This window comes from Hyla sarda, chromosome 3 (genome assembly GCF_029499605.1).
Source record: "Hyla sarda isolate aHylSar1 chromosome 3, aHylSar1.hap1, whole genome shotgun sequence".
Taxonomy (NCBI): Eukaryota; Metazoa; Chordata; class Amphibia; order Anura; family Hylidae; genus Hyla; species Hyla sarda.
The window spans coordinates 204471217-204490541 of NC_079191.1; the positions used below are offsets into that span (position 1 = coordinate 204471217).

The window sequence follows — 19325 nt, forward strand, 5'->3', positions numbered from 1 at the left end:
CACTACATTGGACACCTATGCCCAAGTTGTGGGGCTCCATAGGGGCAATGGATCTCTATGTAACTCCAGGCTGTCCTCCTCACCTGGGCGTGATGGGGGTCAGAGGAGGCGCATGCGCTCTGATCACCCGCCCCCCACCCTCACCTGAGCCCGCAGCTCACCTCGTACTCTCTGATGTTATTGGAGGTGACGAAGATGCCGATCCCGATAGGGATGAAGATGATCCCGATCACGAAGAAGGCCGGTAACACGGTCCCGGCAGTGAGGATCGGCTGCCAAGCCGGAAGCCGTTGTTGCTTGAAGGCAGTGTTATCGGGCTTCTTACTCTTCACCGCCGCACCGGGCCCCTCACCCGAGTGATGGTGCCCATCTTCCTCCTTGTAGTTCATTGCCATAGGAGAGATCTCTCTCCGTACCCGGGGTCACAGAGACTATCAGCACCACTGCCGTACACAACAAAACTGCCCAGCCAGTGACTACAGGAAAACGTCACGGGCTGATTAGCCCTATCTCCACTGCGCATGCGTGCTGTATGGACGCTAGAGGTTTAGCATTACTGGTTAAAACTTGTCCATGAGAAGTGCCGCCATTTTGTTGAAGATTAACTCCTAGAGGCCAACAGCTTATTACTGTACATTGTAGTCATAGTTATGCAGTTATGACAACTCTCAGGGCACACGGACCAAAAAAGAGTAAGGGCCCCCTCCAATGCTCTGCCGCTGGTCACACTTCTGCCCCTTTTTACCCAAATCTCTCCACCACCCATACACACAAAATAAACTACATTTTATATAGAAAAAACACTTTAATGCGCAGGATTTCAAGCTGTGTTCAGTCATTCACTTTACATTGAAATCTGCAGCAGAGAATCCTACGCATCAAATCTGCACAGAATAGTGTATGTGTGAATAGACCATAAGGTAGGTAAATTCATTTCCATGACCAATCATACCAGTATACAAGGAGTAAATATATACCACCACACAATAACTGGATAATACCGCCATACTGTACTGAATAAAACCATTATACACAGATCAGTATATTATACAGGATCTGTATACAATATAAGTGATGATATACAGGACCGTATACAATATAAGTGATTAAATACAGGACCATATGGTGGTCGATAACAGCTGTACACAGGATCTGTATACCATATAAGTGACTACAGTTACATCTAGGGGCTCACAATTGCATATTTTCTGATCAGCGGCGTCCTCTTTCCTTTTCTTCTCTGTTAGACGCTGCATTTTTTCAGTGCCCTCCCCACTCATCTACACAATCTTTCCATCAATAAGCCCCTAACTGTTATAGAGCCCTCCTTGGTGTCCTGCACAGTAAAAGGGCAGGTAGGTAGGTAGCCAGGTAAATAGTTAACTAGGTAGGTAGATCAGGAAGCCAGATAGGTAGGTTGCTAGCTAGGTAGTTAGGAAGCCATGTATGAAGGCCAGGTAGTACCTCACATTAGGTGTAGGCAGCAGAGTTTGCTCACATTAGGTGTAGGGAGAATAGTTCCCCCATAGTGGGTGTAGGCAGCAGAGTTCCCTCACAGTGGGTGTAGGCAGCAGAGTTCCCCCCACAGTAGGTGTAGGCAGCATAGTTCGCCCATAGTGGGGGTAGGCAGCAGAGTTCCCACACAGTAGGTGTAGGCAGCATAGTTCCTCCATATTGCATGCAGCCAACAGAGTTCCCCCATAGTGGGTGTAGGCAGCAGAGTTCCCCCACAGTGGGTGTAGGCAGCAGAGTTCCCTCACAGTAGGTGTAGGCAGCATAGTTTCCATATAGTGGGTGTAGGCAGCAGAGTTCCCCTACAGTGGGTGTAGGCAGCAGAGTTCCCTCACAGTAGGTGTAGGCAGCATAGTTCCTCCATATTGCATGCAGCCAACAGAGTTCCCCCATAGTGGGTGTAGGCAGCAGAGTTCCCCCACAGTGGGTGTAGGCAGCAGAGTTCCCTCACAGTAGGTGTAGGCAGCATAGTTTCACCATAGTGGGTGTAGGCAGCAGAGTTCCCCCACAGTGGGTGTAGGCAGAAGAGTTTCCTCACAGTAGGTGTAGGCAGCATAGTTCCCCCATAGTGGGTGTAGGCAGCAGAGTTCCCCCACAGTGGGTGTAGGCAGCAGAGTTCCCCCACAGTGGGTGTAGGCAGCAGAGTTCCCTCACAGTAGGTGTAGGCAGCATAGTTTCCCCATAGTGGGTGTAGGCAGCAGAGTTCCCCCATAGTGGGTGTAGGCAGCAGAGTTCCCTCACAGTAGGTGTAGGCAGCATAGTTCCCCATAGTGGGTGTAGGCAGCAGAGTTCCCCCACAGTGGGTGTAGGCAGCAGAGTTCCCCTACAGTGGGTGTAGTAAGCAGAGTTCCCTCACAGTAGGTGTAGGCAGCATAGGTCCCCCATAGAGGGTGTAGGCAGCAGAGTTCCCTCACAGTGGGTGTAGGCAGCAGAGTTCCCCCACAGTGGGTGTAGGCAACAGAGTTCCCCCACAATAGGTGTAGGCAGCAGAGTTCCCTCACAGTAAGTGTAGGCAGCAGAGTTCCCCCACAGTAGGTGTAGGCAGCAGGTTCCCCTGACAGTAGGTGTAGGCAGCAGGATCCCCCCACCACAGAAGGTGTAGGCAGCAGGGTCCCCCCACAGCAGGTGTAAGCAGCAGGGTCCTCCCACAGTAGGTGCAGGCAGCAGCCCCCCCCCCCACAGTAGGTTTAGGCAGCAGGGTCCCCCCACAGCAGGTGTAGGCAGCAGGGTCCCCCCACCGTAGGTGTGGGGAGCAGGGTCTCCCCACAGCAGGCGTAGGGAGCAGGGTCCCCCCACAGTTGGTGTAGGCAACAGGGTTTTTCCCCCTCCCCCCAAGTAGGTATAGGCAGCATAATTAGAGTCCCCCCCCAGTAGGTGTAGACAGCAGAGTAAGAGTCCCCCCCCAGTAGGTGTAGGCAGCAGAGTTAGAGTCCCCCCAGTAGGTGAAGAGTTAGGGTACCCCCCCAGTAGGTGTAGACAGCAGAGTTAGAGTTCCCCCTCCCCCCAGTAAGTGTGGGCAGCATAGTTAGAGTTCCCTATCCCCCCCAGTAGATGTAGACAGCAGAGTTAGAGTCACTCCCCCACTGTAGGTGTAGACAGGAGTGTAAGAGTTCCTCCTCCCCCCCCCCCCCCCCCCAGTAGGTGTAGAAAGTAGGGATCGACCGATTCGTGATTTTGGACATTATCGGTATCGGCAATTGCCTTGCCGATATGCCGATAATGCCCCGGCCAGAGACCACCGGGGGTGGGTGGGGGTGGGAGTAATTGCCGATAATTTATACCGGAATATCTGTATAAATTGTCGGCTATCGGCCTGAAAGGTCACAGATTATCGGTATCGGCCCTAAAAAATCGATATCGGTCGATCCCTAGTAGAAAGCAGAGTTAGAGTCCCCCCCCCTCCATTAGGTGTGGGCAGCAGGGTTAGAGTTCCCCCTCCCTCCAGTACGTTTAGGCAGCAGAGTTAAAGTCGTCCCCCCACCCCCTTTCTAGTAGATGTAAGCAGGTGCAGGCAGCAGAGTTTTTCCCCCTCCCCCTTCACATGTTGAAAAAAAAAAATATGTTCACTTGCGATGTCCCACGCAGCGATCTTCTCCTCCGGAGCGCAGCAGGGGCCCGCGTCTTCTTTCCTCCACAGTGCAAGCACCTGATACGGCTCACACAGAGGGGACTCACAGATTAGCTTCTGAAGTTTTCTGTCTAACTGCTCAATGATGATGTCACGTCCCGGGAGCTGTGCATGATGGAAGAATATCCCCATAGGAACTGCACCGCGACGTGAGTCATCAGAGAGCAGTTAGACAGAAAACAACAACTCAACTTCAGAAGCTAATAACTATTGGAAGGATTAAGATTTTTTTAATAGAAGTAATTTACAAATCTGTTTAACTTTTCGGAGCCAGTTGATATATAAAAAAAAGTTTTGACCCCTTTAAAGGGAACAAATCATCAGATTTTACCCTATATAATGCTTGGCAAAGCGTTATATAGGGGTAACATCTTTATCCTCACCATCCCCGGGGGACGCATATGAAGTTATAACCTAGTGGCCGTGGCGGCTGTAAGTAGTCCCCTGGCCAGGGAGCTCCTCTCACCTACTCCTGTTCTTCGGCCGGCAGCAACGACCCCTCCGTTTGATTGACGGGCCGCGTCATCACTCTGCTCTGTCTGTTCAGTGAGAAGAGCAATGACACAGCCCATCAATCAAGCGGAGGGGGCGTTGCTGCCGGCCAAAGAATCAAGTTCATATCCTCACCATCCCTGGGGGCAGGATCGTCCCCCAGGGATGGTGAAGATAAAGATTTTACCCCTATATAACGCTTTGGCAAGCATTATATAGGGTCAAATCTGATTATTGGTTCCCTTTAAACAAAAACTTTTTATATAATGTAGACATTATGGGGGAGATTTATCAAAACCTGTGCAAAGGAAAAGTTGCCACGTTGCCCATAGCAACCAATCAGATCGCTTCTTTCATTTTGCAAAGGCCTTGTTAAAAATGAAAGAAGCGATCTGACTGGTTGCTATGGGCAACTGGGCAACTTTTCCTCTGTACAGTTTTTGATAAATCTCCCCCTATATGTATATTTGTAATATACATTGGTTAAAAAATGTGTATATTTTTGGGTAAAAATATGCTGTCTCTGCAGCTATTGCGTGTGTATGTCTATGAGGAGTCCAGATACAGGAAGTGATGGCAGGACAAGCTGTACCTCCGAGCGCTCCGGGTCCCGCATCCATCCCGGAGCGCTCACGGCGTGTGTCCTCCTGCAGCGCCCCTCGGTCTGTCCCTCTGACCGGGAGCGCTGCTACAGTGCTGCCGGCGGGGATGCAATCCGCATGGTGGCACAAGTCTGCCCGCGGGCCACATCCCGTTCTACTTACCTCCCTCTGCCTGCTTTGTACTCCCCAGAGAACGGGGCCGCGTGCGCGCTGGCTCTCTTAAATTTAAAGGGCCAGTGCACCATTAATTGGTGCCTGGCCCAACCACTGTAAAACACTATAAAACCCCACTTTCCCTTCCTGTCCTTGCCGTATCTTGTTGCCTAGTGCCTTGTGAAAGCGTTTCTTGAGTGTCCATTGCCTTTGTACCCAGAACTTTTGCTGTTGCCCCTGACTACGAATCTTGCCGCCTTCCCTGACCTTCTGCTACATCTGGCCTTGCCTTTGTCTTTCTGTACCGCGCCATCTCAGCTGCCAGAGAGGTTGAGTCGCTACCGGGTGGAACGACCTGGGGGTTACCGCCGCAGCAAGTCCATCCCGCTTTGCGGCGGGCTCTGGTGAATACCGGTAACCCCTTAGACTCCGTTCCCCTGCTACGGCCCACGCCATCACCTCTCTGGCACAGAGGATCCACCTACAGTGTCCTCACCATCCGCCAGCCCGGATCCTGTCAGTAGATCCGGCCACAGATTCCGCTGAGGTGCCGCTATCAAGCCTTGGAGACCTTACCACCGTTGTGGCTCAACAGTCTCAACAGGTAGCCCAACAAGGACATCAGTTGACCCAACTGACAGCAATGGTTCAGCAACTTCTGCCTCTACTGCAGCAGCCGTCTTCTCCGCCAGCTCCTGCACTTTCTCAACTGCAAGCTGCCGCTTCCAGTACCAGAGTCCGTCTTTCTCTTCCTGACAAATTTGACGGGGACTCTAAGTTGTGCCGTGGCTTCCTGACCCAGTGTTCTCTGCACTTGGAGCTGTTGGCTGACCAATTTCCAACTGAACAGTCAAAGGTGGCATTCGTGGTCAGCTTACTTTCTGGAAAGGCCTTGTCTTGGGCCACTCCGCTTTGGGACCGCAACAATACAGTCACCACTTCAGTCCAGACCTTCTTCTCAGAAGTACGCTCTGTCTTTGAGGAACCGGCCGGGGTTTCTTCCGCTGAGACAGCTTTGTTGAATCTTGTCCAAGGAAACTCTACAGTGGGCGATTACGCCATTCAGTATCGGACTCTTGCCTCAGAATTAGCCTGGAATAATGAGGCTCTCTGCGCGACCTTCAAGAAAGGTTTATCCAGCCACTTCAAAGATGTTCTGGCATCACGAGAGATACCCTCAGCCCTGTCTGAACTAATCCATTTGGCCACCCGCATTGATATGTGTTTTTCAGAAAGGCGACAGGAGCTACGCCAAGAAAAGGATCTTGTTCACACCAGGCAGTTTCCCCGCCTAACACCTCTCTTTCAGCATCTGCTGCAACCTGTTACTGTGCCTTCCGCCGAGGAGGCTATGCAAGTGGATCGGTCTCGCCTGACCCAACTTGAGAGGACTCGCCGTAGGAATGAGAACCTTTGCCTGTACTGTGCGAGCTCCGAGCATTTCCTAAAGTACTGTCCTCTTCGTCCTCCGCATCTGGGAAGACGCACGCACCTAGTAAACATGGGAGAGGCGTTACTGGGTGTGGATACATCCTCTCCACACCTGACAATTCCTGTACGGATTTCTTTGCCTGCTAAAACTGCCTTTTCTGCTGTGGCCTTTCTGGACTCTGGTTCAACAGGAAATTTTATTGAGGCCTCATTAGTCAACAGATTCAACATCCCTATGACCCGTCTCGTCAAGCCCTTCTTCATTCCTCCGTGAGTGGACAGAATCTGGACTGTACCGTGCGCTATCGCACAGAGCCCTTGCGCATGAACCTTGGTGTCCTCCATCATGAGAACATTGAATTTTTTGTGCTTCCCAACTGTACCTCAGAACTTCTACTTGGCTTGCCTTGGCTCCAGCGCCACTCACCTATCCTCGACTGGTCTTCTGGGGACATTAAGAGTTGGGGTCCTACCAGTCACAAGCGATGCCTTAAGACTTTACCCTCCAGTCAAGTACCCTTCGCTTCACCTCTGCCTGGCCTGCCTAAGGCTTACCAGGACTTTTCTGATGTTTTTTGTAAAACGCAAGCAGAGGTCTTACCACCACACAGACCCTTTGACTGCCCTATTGACTTGCTTCCTGGTACTTCTCCGCCCCGTGGCAGGATTTATCCACTCTCTGCTCCAGAGACCCAAGCCATGTCCGAGTATGTTCAAGAAAATCATAAAAAATTATTTATCATAAAGTCTTCTTCCCCTGCTGGAGCAGGGTTCTTCTTCGTTGCTAAGAAAGATGGATCCCTACGTCCATGCATCGATTACCGCGGTTTAAATAAAATTACAGTAAAGAACCGTTATCCACTCCCCCTTATCTCTGAACTGTTTAACCGTCTGCGGGGAGCTAAAATTTTTACAAAACTTGATCTAAGAGGGGCTTATAATTTTATCCGTATACGTGAAGGAGACGAGTGGAAGACTGCATTCAACACCCGTGACGGACATTTTGAGTATCTTGTCATGCCTTTCGGCCTTTGCAACGCCCCTGCAGTTTTCCAGGACTTTGCACATGAAATTTTTCGTGACATGCTGTATACCTGTGTAGTAGTCTATCTGGATGACATTCTTATTTTTTCTTCCAACTCTGAGGAACATCGCCTCCATGTCCGCCAGGTGTTACAGCACCTACGCAAAAATCATCTTTATGCTAAGATTGAAAAATGTCTCTTTGAACGCAGCAGTCTACCTTTCCTGGGATACATTGTGTCCAGTCAAGGCCTTCAAATGGACCCTGACAAGCTTTCTGCGGTTCTGGACTGGCCACGCCCCTCTGGACTGCGAGCTATCCAATGTTTCCTCGGGTTCGCTAACTACTATCATCAATTTATTCCCCACTTCTCCACCATTGTTGCACCTATTGTAGCATTGACCAAGAAAGAGGCGAACCCGAGGTCCTGGCCACCAATGGCGGAGGAGGCCTTTAACCAACTCAAGGCTGCCTTCGCTTCGGCACCTATTCTGTCCAGGCCTGATCCCTCGAAGCCTTTTATTCTCGAAGTGGATGCTTATTCTGTCTGAACCGTTGCCGTTTTAACTAAAAAAAATGCTACTGGAAAAAAATCGCACTTGCGTTTTTTTTCTCCAAGAATTTCTCTCCTGCAGAAAAAAAATTATTAGATTGGAGATTGTGAACTTTTGGCCATTGAATTGGCACTTGAGGAGTGGAGACATCTTTTGAAGGGGTCCCTGCATCCCATCATCATTTACACGGATCATAAAAATTTATCATATCTCCAGACTGCCCAGCTATTAAATCCTCGCCAAGCTAGATGGACATTGTTTGCCCACTTCAATTTTGAAATTCATTTTCGTCCAGCCGACAAGAACGTCAGAGCTGATGCACTATCACGTTCCACCGATGTCTCCGAATCTGAAGCCCCTCCTCTGGGGTTCCTGCCGTGGATGAATTGACAGAGACTCAAAAGTTGCTTCTACTGGCCTCATCTCGTATGAAGAGACATGCTGACAAAAAGAGAAGGGTTCCTCCTGTATTTCCCCTGGTGACAAGGTATGGCTTTCTGCTAAGTACATTCGATTCCGTGTACCCAGTTACAAGTTGGGCCCCCGATTTTTAGGCCCTTTCAAAGTCATAAAACAAATTAACCCTGTCTCTTACCAACTTCATCTTCCCCCCTCTCTCCATATTCCTAACTTTTTCCATGTTTCTCTACTCAAGCCTGTTGTTTTTAACCGTTACTCTCCCAAGGTCATGGTCCCTACCCCTGTCTCCGGTTCCTCCGACATCTTTGCTGTAAAAGAAATTCTGGCATCCAAAACCGTCAGAGGTAAAAAAATTATTTTTGGTCAATTGGGAGAATTGCGGTCCTGAGGAGAGGTCCTGGGAGCCTGAGGCCAATATTCTTGATAAAGAGCTCATCCGTAAGTTCCTAGGATCCAAAAAGAGGGGGAGACCAAAGGGGGGGGGGGTACTGTAACGCCGAGCGCTCCGGGTCCCGCATCCATAACCCGGAGCGCTCATGGCGTGTGTCCTCCTGCAGCGCCCCGGTCTGTCCCTCTGACCGGGAGCGCTGCTACAGTGCTGCCGGCGGGGATGCGATCCACATGGCGGCACAAGTCCGCCCGCGGGCCGCATCCCGTTCTACTTACCTCCCTCTGCCTGCTGTGTCCTCCCAGGGCGCGGCCCCGCTCTCTAGGGTGTGCGCGCCGGCTCTCTTAAATTTAAAGGGCCAGTGCACCATTAATTGGTGTCTGGCCCAATCACTGTAAAACACTATAAAACCCCACTTTCCCTTCCTGTCCTTGCCAGATCTTGTTGCCTAGTGCCTTGTGAAAGCATTTCTTGAGTGTCCATTGCCTTTGTACCCAGAACCTTTTCTGTTGCCCCTGACTACGAACCTTGCCGCCTGCCCTGACCTTCTGCTACGTCTGACCTTGCCTTTGTCTTGTCCTTCTATACCGCGTCATCTCAGCTGTCAGAGAGGTTGAGTCGCAACCGGGTGTAACGACCTGGGGATTACCGCCGCAGCAAGTCCATCCCGCTTTGCGGTGGGCTCTGGTGAATACCAGTAACCCCTTAGACTCCGTTCCCCTGGTACAGCCCACGCCATCACCTCTCTGGCACAGAGGATCCATCTACAGTGTCCTCACCATCCGCCAGCCCGGATCCTGACACAATCAGGGATCTGTGCAGGCTCCTGGCTTGTCAATCATCCTGATGTGAGGTGCCACCCCTCCTATCCCTGCTATTGGTTGGCCAGAAGCAACCGACCAATAGCAGGCGAGGGGGTTAAAGTTCGGTTCCCCCGTTCTGCCCCCCCCACAGTAGTCCGGGTAGAACGGGGGAACTGTCCTGTGACCGGCGCCAGTGGTCACTTACCATCGGCGGCATCAGGCGATGACGTGCGGCTGGCTCCCTGGAGTACGGAAGGCGGTGACTTGCCTAGCAACATCTGGAGGGCTACAGTTTGGAGACCAGTATACAAGGAGGATAGATAATCCCCATATAGTGACCATATAGTGGTAGATATCAGTTCTACACAGGCTCTGCAGTAATTACATACAGTTTACATTGGGTCACTCATGGGTGACGTCTTCTCTAATTGAAGTCGTTTACATGGCGCGCGTGTCCCTAGTGTACCTGGTGTCATAGAGGTGAGGCCGGGGAAGAGCCACAGCAAAACATGGCTCCACACTTGCCCTCTCCTTATAGCCCCACCTTGACAGTTGTACAGGACTTGGTGAACAAAGGCTGTGGCACTTTAGAAGCTTGGCCCTGCTTTCTTGACACTTGGCTGATAAATAAAAAGAAGATTTTATAAGTTTGGCAACTACCAGCAGCTTTAGTAAAGGTACAGTTTGCTTTCATACTGTAACAGCTACCCAATGGTGTCTGGAACTCATAGCAGTAAATACAGGTGGCAGATGCCATTTATAAATCCACCACACAAAAAAGAAGAAAGAGTAACTAAATGCCGCTTAATATAAATATAATATCTTTATTAAATAAACGAAGTATAAAAACATTAGACCAAAAAATTGAGCTGAAATGACTGAGGACCTCAAGAGCATAGGCCGAGCAACAGTACAGAGACACGGACAATAATGTAATAATCTGGGAACAACTCTGTGGAAGTTGTATGTAGTGCACCTGCGCACTGAAAATATGTCTTGTGTAAACACTGGGGACCCCGGCTGGGTAAAACTTCTCTCCAGAAAAAGGCTCCCAGTGTATTACTGACAACTAAATCCAAATATATTGGCTATTTGCCATAAAAAGATATAAGTGCATAAGGTGCTGATTAGGGCTTACCCATTCTAAAGTGCCGTGCTCCGCTCCCCAACGCCGTTTTGTTTCCTTTTTCAAGCGGCCCCTTGAAAAAGGAAACGAAACGGCGTTGGGGAGCGGAGCACGGCCCTTTAGAATGGGTAAGCCCTAATCAGCACCTTATGCACTTATATCTTTTTATGGAAAATAGCCAATATATTTGGATTTAGTTGTCAGTAATACACTGGGAGCCTTTTCCGGAGGGAAGTTTTACCCAGCCGGGGTCCCCAGTGTTTACACAAGACATATTTTCAGTGCGCAGGTGCACTACATACAACTTCCACAGAGTTGTTCCCAGATTATTACATTATTGTCCGTGTCTCTGTACTGTTGCTCGGCCTATGCTCTTGAGGTCCTCAGTCATTTCAGCTCCATTTTTTGGTCTTATGTTTTTATACTTTGTTTATTTAATAAAGATATTATATTTAAATTAAGCGGCATTTAGTTACTCTTTCTTCTTTTTTGTGTGGTGGATTGGTACTTTGAGTACGCCGTTATCATGTTAGGATCATATGTAGACACTATGTAGCCATGATGGCAGGATGTACAGTAAGGTGTCATTTTGGATTCTTTTTGTATACAGTATTAAGATACCATTTATAGTCTATAGGATCACCAGCACTAACCTAATACACAGGTTAATAGATGTGGGAAATTCAAATTAAATGATAAATAGCATCGGTTTCTTTTTTTCTGTGCAAGTGAGGAGGGAGTTGGTATTCCTAGCAGTCCTTCCTCTGTGCCCTGTATTCAGAGTTGCCCTCCCAGCTGTAGAGTGAAGCCTGCATGACTATTCAAGACAAGGGAGAAGATCTCTGAGCGTGGAGGAAGGAATGCTAGGAATACCAGCTCCCTTCTCCATTGCGCAGAAAGAAGAATTTGCATTTGAAATGCGACTGATATCTAGACCAATTTCAAAAGGATAAACTTTATTGAAAAAGCTGTAAAAATATCAAGTGCATACAAATCAAATAAATGTAGTAAATGTACAGAAGAAACAAAGAAGGTGAAAAGAGGAGAGGGGGATGGGAGGGGAACGGGCAACCATAGTCTACTCTGCATAAAGAGAATAGATATAAAATGATACGTAGGATCAAAGAGGGGCACACCAATATAATTACAACAACAAATGATATGACATATCAATGTAATGATGAAAGCCACTTAGAGGCCACGTGTATCCTAGCAGCAAGGAGGATAAACTGTACAAGGCGAAATGTAGGCTGGCTAAACCCCGTCAGGCCTAAGGCCCAAGAGATATAGCATTGGGCTAGCGGGGCAGTCCATTCTTGTGACTGAAGAGACGAGACACAACATTTTGCCAAAAGGAGAATATATGGGGGCAAGACCACCAGATATGGTGCATGGTGCTCCTCTCAGTGCATCCACAGAAACAGAAAGGCGACACCTTGGGGTAAGTCCTATGGAGAATTTTAAGCTCTAACAGGGAGACCTGCCAACTGCCCTTTGAGTGCAACAAGTGTGCCAATCTGGGAGAGGGATAGTTTGCTCCTTCTGAAGCATAAAAGGCAATGTGTGGTCTTTAAAGGGTTAATTAAGAGAGTAAATGATAGAAAGAGAGCCAGGTCTGAGGGGAAAGTATAAAGCTAAGGCCTCAAAGAAAGAGGTAGAAAGAGGAAGCAGAAAGAGTCAACTTTTGTAAATAGGAGAGTACCTGGGTAAGACTTAAATCCTTGGTTGAAGGGGATGGAAGCTAGAGATAAACAGTTCACGAGAAATTAGCTTCTTGGCCACCAAAAAGTGGTGAAGGAGAGTCAGTTTGTTAGTAGACCACCACGCAAAGTCAGAGGGACGAAGTCCAGGGGAAAACAATGGGTTAGCAAACAGAGAAATGAGAGGAGAGATAAGAGATTGGAGAGAGTGCTTGAAACGGATAAAGCACCAAAGGATGAGCGCATAGGAATATAAAGCCACATTAGAGGGGACGTAACGAGATATTGGGCCAGAGATTCACATAAGTGAATATAGAGCGTAAGGGATCAAAAGGCCATTTTCCAGGGAGACCCAGCGTGGGGTCAAGGTGGGAGCATTACAAAGAAGGAGTTAAGCCAAGTGTGCAGCATGATAGCAAAGCAAAAAATTTGGCATGGAGAGGCCACCCACCCCCTTGTGATGAAACATAATAGAGCAAGGGATGCGAGGACGTACGCTACACCAGATGAACCTGAATACGTCTGCCTGAAGTGCAATCAAATCCAGTAACTGGATTGGGAGCGTGTGAAAGAAATAAAGCGGTCTAGGCAGTACCACCATCTTGCATGGGCAGATCCAGAGTCTAGTCTCGGGAGGGGCACTCTCAGAGTATCGTGCGGTGGTCAACACACCACCTCCTATAGACTTATTGTACATTGAGGGGGCGTGGTGTGACATCATGAGGGTCATGGTCGTGACACCACGACCCCCGCAGCCCACACCCAGTGTCAGAAACAAAATGTTCTGAACACTGGGGCAGTGGAGTACCTCTTTAACCCCTTAAGGACTGAGCCAATTTTTGCAATTCTGACCACTGTCCCTTTATACATTAATAACTCTGTGATGCTTTTACCGATTATTCCGATTCCGAGATAGTATTTTTTCGTGACATATACTACTTTAACATAGTGGTAAATTTTCGTCATTACTTACATCCTTTCTTGGTGAAAAAATACCCAAATTTCATGAAAATGTGGAAAATTTTGCATCTTTCTAACTTTGAAACTGTTACATTATGTGCTCCGGCCGCACACGCTGGCCGTGAGCGCATGGTCTCGTTTCCTGCTGCTGCAGGCGGGGCTGGGACTCGCATCGTGGGACATGCCCGCATGCGAGCCCCAGTCCGTCACTCACCTGGTGCTTCTCCTGCCCCACCCTCTGTCTCACTGCTCCGGCCCGCGTGTCCCTGTCCCCTAGGGCACTCGCGCCGGAGCTTTAAGATTTAAAGGGCCAATGCGCTCATTAGTGTGATTCCTCCACACTCCTCACTCCCCTGCCGGATCTTTGTTGCCTTGAGCCTGAGAGAAAGCATTCCTGTTTCTGCCTTGCCGTGTATCTGATCCTTCGCTTTGTGACCCGACCTTGCTTCTCTGTCACCTGCTAATTGACCTCCTGCTACGTCCTGACTACACAACCCTGCCGCCTGCCCTGACCTTCTGCTATTCAGACTACGCGCTGCCTTATCCCTCCTGTGCCTCACATCTCCTCAGCTGCCTGTGTGGTTGAGCCGTGCCAGGGGTAGCGACTTGGGTGCCACCTGCCGCAGCAAGCCCATCCCGCTTTGCGGTGGGCTCTGGTGAAAACCAGCAGCATCTTAGACTCCGCTCCCTGGTACGGTCCGAGTCATCTGCCACACAGGTACAGTGGATCCACATCCACCGGGGGTTCCTGTCTTCTGAAAAGTGAGTGTTACAGAAACTCTTTGCTTGTAAGGAAAATGGATATTCCAAATAAATGATATATTGATTCACATATACAATATGTCTACTTTATATTTGCATCATTAAGTTTATATGTTTTTACTTTTGGAAGACATCAGAGGGCTTCAAAGTTCACCAGCAATTTTCCAATTTTTCACAACATTTTCAAAATCTGAATTTTTCAGGAACCAGTTCAGTTTTGAAGTGGATTTGAGGAGCTTCATATAAGAAATAACCCATAAATGACCCCATTATACAAACTGCACCCCCCAAAGTATTCAAAATGACATTCAGAAAGTTAGTATACATTCAAAAATGTATACTAACAACCTGTTAGTTTTTGATATTGGGCTGAGAAGCAATCAGATCATTATACAAGATTGTAGATGTGCGCTATGTCTGTATTCTACTCGAATTGACATTCAGAAAGTGTTTTAACCCTTTAGGTGTTTCACAGGAATGGCAACAAGGTGAAGGAGAATATTCAAAATCTTCATTTTTTTACACTCGCAAAAACTGGGTCCACACTGTTCCTGTAGACCCAGTTTTTTAAAAGTTTCAATTCTCTCGAGTAAGGAAATACCTCATATGTGGATGTCAAGTGCTCTGTGGATGCACTACAAGGCTCAGAAGGGAAGGAGCGACAATGGGATTTTGGAGAGTGAGATTTTCTGAAATGGTTTTTGGGGGGCCATGTCACATTTAGGAAGCCCCTTTGGTGCCAGGACAGAAAAAAACACCAACATGGCATACTATTTTGGAAACTATACCCCTCAAGGAATGTAACAAGGGGTCCAGTGAGCCTTAACACCCCACAGGTGTTTGACGACCATTTTTTTGTTAAAATCGGATGTGTAAATAAGAAAAAATTTCTCTCACTAAAATGATGGTTTTCCCCCAAATTTTAAATTTTTACAAGGGGTTATAGGAAAAAATGCCCCCCAAAATTTATAACCCCATCTCTTCTAAGTATGGAAATACCCCATGTGTGGATGTAAAATGCTCAGCGGGTGAACTACAATGCTTAGAAGAGAAGGAGCGCCATTGAGCTTTTGGTGAGAGAATTTGGTTGGAATAGAAGTGGGAGGCAATGTGCGTTTACAAAGCCCCCCATGGTGCCAGAAAAGTGGACCCCCCCCCCCACATGTGACCCCAGTTTGGAAACAACACTCCTTACAGAATTTAATAAGGGGTGCAATGAACATTTACATCCCACAGGCGTTTGACAGATCTTTGGACCACTGTTCCAAAAATCTGTCAGACACCTGTGGGGTGTAAATGCTCATTGTACCCCTTATTACATTACGTGAGGGGTGTAGTTTCCAAAATGGGGTCACATGTGTGGGGGCTCCACTGTTCTGGCACTATGGGGGCTTTGTAAACACATATGGCCTTCAATTTCGGACACATTCTCTCTCCAAAAGCCCAATGGCGCTCCTTCTCTTCTGAGCATTGTAGTTCGCCCGCAAAGCACTTTACATCCACATATGGGGTATGTTCTTACTCAGAAGAAATGGGGCTACAGATTTTGGGGGCTTTTTTCCTATTCTACCTTTTGAAAATAAAAAATGTAGGGTAAGACCAGCATTTTAGTGAAAAACATTTTTTTTTTTCATTTTCACATCCAAATTTAACAAAAATTCTTCAAACACCTGTGGGGTGTTAAGTCTCACTATACCCCTTGTTACATTCCGTGAGGGGTGTAGTTTCCAAAGTGGGGTCACATCTGGGTATTTATTGTTTTGCGTTTATGTCAGAACCACTGTAAAATCAGCCATCCCTGTGCAAAACACCAATTTAGACCTGAAATGTACATAGCACGCTGTCACTCCTGAGCGATGTTGTGTGCCCACAGAGCAGTCTACGCCCACATATGGGGTAGTTCTGTATTACAAATTTTGGGGGTCTTTTTTTCTTTTTACTGCTTGTGAAAATTAAAAGTATGGGGCAACACCAGCATGTTAGTGTAAAAATGTTATTTTTTACACTAACATGCTGTTGTAGACCCCAACTTTACCTTTTCATAAGGGGTAAAAGGAGAAAAAGCCCCTCAAAATTTGTAAAGCAATTTCTCCCGAGTATGGAGATACCGCATATGTGGCCCTAAACTGTTTCCTTGAAATACGACAGGGCTCCAAAACAAGAGAGTGCCATGCACATTTGAGGCCAAAATTGGGGATTTGAATCCACCACAAAAATACCCTATGGCATTGTTTCCCAAACTGGGTGTTTGCAGCAGTTGCAAAACTCCCAGCATGCCTAAACAGTCAGTGGCCGTCCGGCAATACTGGGAGTTGTTGTTTTTCAACAGCTGGAGGCTCCGTTTTGGAAACAGTGCTGTACAAGATGTTTTTTTAAATTTTTTATTGGGGTGGGGGGGGACTGAGTAGTGGTATGTGCATATGTGGTGTTTTACTTTTTATTTTGTGTAGGTGTAGTGTAGTGTTTTTAGGGTACATTCACACAGGCGGGTTTATAGTGAGTTTCTCGCTGGGAGTTTGAGCTGTGGCGGAAAAGCCGCATCTCAAACTTGCAGCAGAAAACTCGCTGTAAACCCACATGGGGGGGACCTTCAGCTGTTGCAAAACTACAACTCCCAGCATGCACTGACAGACCATACATGCTGGGAGTTGTAGTTATGCAACAGCTGGAGGCACATTGGTTGCGGAACACAGAGTTTGTTACTTAACTCAGTGTTTCGCAACCAGTGTGCCTCCAGCTTTTGCAAAAGTAGAACTCCCAGCATGTACAGTCTCTCAGTGCATGCTGGGAGTTGTATTCTTGCAACAGCTGGAGGCACACTGGTTGCAAAACACTGAGTTAGGTAACAAACTCGGTTTTGCAACCAATGTGTCTCCAGCTGTTGCAAAACTGCAACAATCAGCATGCATTGACAGTCAAAGGGCATGTTGGTAGTTGTAGTTATACAACAGCTGGATGCACACTTTTTTATAAAGAAAATGTGCCTCCAGCTGTTGCATAACTACAACCCCAGCATGCACAGACTACCAAAGGGCATGCTGGGAGTTGTAGTTGGAACTCCAGCTGTTGCAAAACTACAACTCCCAGCATGCCCTTTGGCTTTGCTTGCTGAGAGTTGTTGCTAAGCAACAGCAGGAGGTGAACAGGCCTCACCCCCTGCTGTATCCTGCCGCCGGGACTGCCGCCGCTGCTGCCACCGATCCTGCTGCTCCTGTCGCCGCCAACGCCGGACCAGGGAGAAGTAGGAGACCCCCGCCGTCCCCGATCGCCGTCCCAATCACCGACCAGCAGGGTCTTGATTAGTCGTTCCGACCGATCAATCACATGATCGTGAGGCGGCACCCGTGCCACCTCACTCCTGCTGGGTAAGGGTGAATGGGGCAGTCTTGGACAGCCCCATTCACCCTTTTTTTCCGGGTCACCAGAGACCTGATTGACCCGGAATGCTGCAAATCGCCGGTCTGAATTGACCGGCGATTTGCGGCGATCACCGGGGGGTCTCAGGACCCCCCCAGGGGTTTGCACGGGGTGGAATTCCCACGGGCGTACCCATACGCCCTCAGTCCTTAATGACTTTGAAATGGGGGCGTATGGATACGCCCGGCGTCTTTAAGGGGTTAAGTACGCAGCATGAGTCCCCCACATTTAGTACGCAGCATAGTTCCTAAACATTATGTAGGCAGTATAATTCCCCCACATTAGGTTGGCAGCATAGTTCCCCCACATTAGGTTGGCAGCATAGTTCCCCCACATTAGGTTGGCAGCACAGTTCCCCCACATTAGATTGGCTGCATAGTCCCCTCACATTAGGTTGGCAGCATAGTTCCCCCATATTAGGTAGGCAGTATAGTTCCCCCACATTAGGTTGGCAGCATAGTTTCCCCACATTAGGTTTGCAGTATAGTTCCCCCACATTAGGTTGGCAGCATAGTTTCCCCACATTAGGTAAGCAACATAGTTCCTGCTGTGTTTAGTGACAGCCCGAGGACACAGGCTTGCACAGGCTTGTTCTCCCCCCCCCCCCCCCCATTCATTAAATACACTGTGCAAGTCCACGTCCTTCAGTAAAGACCCTGCATAAACAAAACCAGCCGTGCAAGCCTGCGTCGTCAAGCTGTCACTAAACACAGCACCCTTTGCAAGTCTACATCCTCCCCCTGTCCAGCACAACACCCTGTGCAAGTCTACGTCCTCCCCCTGCCTAGCCTGTGTAAACCTGTGATGGGCTGTCACTAAACACAGCACCCTGTGAAAAAAGAAACCAGCCTGTGCAAGCCTGCATCCTAGGGCTGTCAAGAACTAAACTAGTATGCAGGCGAAGCTGAGCGAGGCATGTACGTCCTCTCTCTGCAGCTCCTGTTTCGCTCCTATGGGAACACGCACGGGATGTCAGTGACGTCCCTGCGTGTGCTACCTCCCGGCAGCCCCTGTGCTTTTAAAGTTAACGTGGGGTCGCTGAGAGGTAACCGGGACACCTTTGTGTCCCGAAAAGATCTTACGGGACACAGGGATGTCCTAAATACTGACAGGGGTAATTAACCTGGGGGGGAAGGGCCATTTCCCCATTGCCCCCCTGGATCCTCCACTGCCATCTTGACAGTATGAAGGTGGCCCAACCAAGAGATGTGAGGGAGATTCCACCTGATGAGGTCTGCCCTAACAGACTGACAGCTATGTGATCCAGCTGTCAGGTTTGTATCAAACACACAAATTAAACTGTGTGAAGTAGGCCTGTGTTTTACTGGATTGCTTTGGAGGTTTTTATTTAAGCCTGCAGCTACTAAAGGCCTGGAATCCTTTGAGATGCACACACATGTGTGCATTCTGAAGTAAGAGGCGATTCCTGCCTCTCACAGCCACAGGCATGAAGCTGCAGCCAAAAAGGAAACATAGAAGAGGCTGGTCTGGTGACTGCGGAGGAGTTGGGAGAAGGTAGGCATGGTTTTCTTTTTCTTTTTTCAATCTTGGCAAGGGGGCCTCTCAAATAGGGAAGTTTTCTATGGGGGCCTATCTGTTACGCCGAGCGCTCCGGGTCCCCGTTCCTCCCCGGAGCGCTCGCCTCATCCTCGTTGCTGCAGCGCCCCGGTCAGATCCACTGACCGGGTGCGCTGCGGTACCGCCTCCAGCCGGGATGCGATTCGCGATGCGGGTGGCGCCCGCTCGCGATGCGCACCCCGGCCCCCGTACCTGACTCGCTCTCCGTCGGTCCTGTCCCGGCGCGCGCGGCCCCGCTCCCTAGGGCGCGCGCGCGCCGGGTCTCTGCTATTTAA

General features: G+C 48.8%; 1 protein-coding gene across 1 annotated transcript in view; it reads right to left on the bottom strand.

Moving 5' to 3' along the window:
- Window positions 1-525, bottom strand: part of TMEM30A (transmembrane protein 30A) — a 33721-nt gene extending 33196 nt beyond the window's left edge. The window contains exon 1 of the mRNA XM_056565897.1: window positions 162-525. Coding sequence (XP_056421872.1) covers window positions 162-395 — 234 coding nt within the window. The 5' untranslated portion in view covers window positions 396-525. The remainder of the gene's footprint in view (window positions 1-161) is intronic.
- Window positions 526-19325: the final 18800 nt, after the last annotated feature.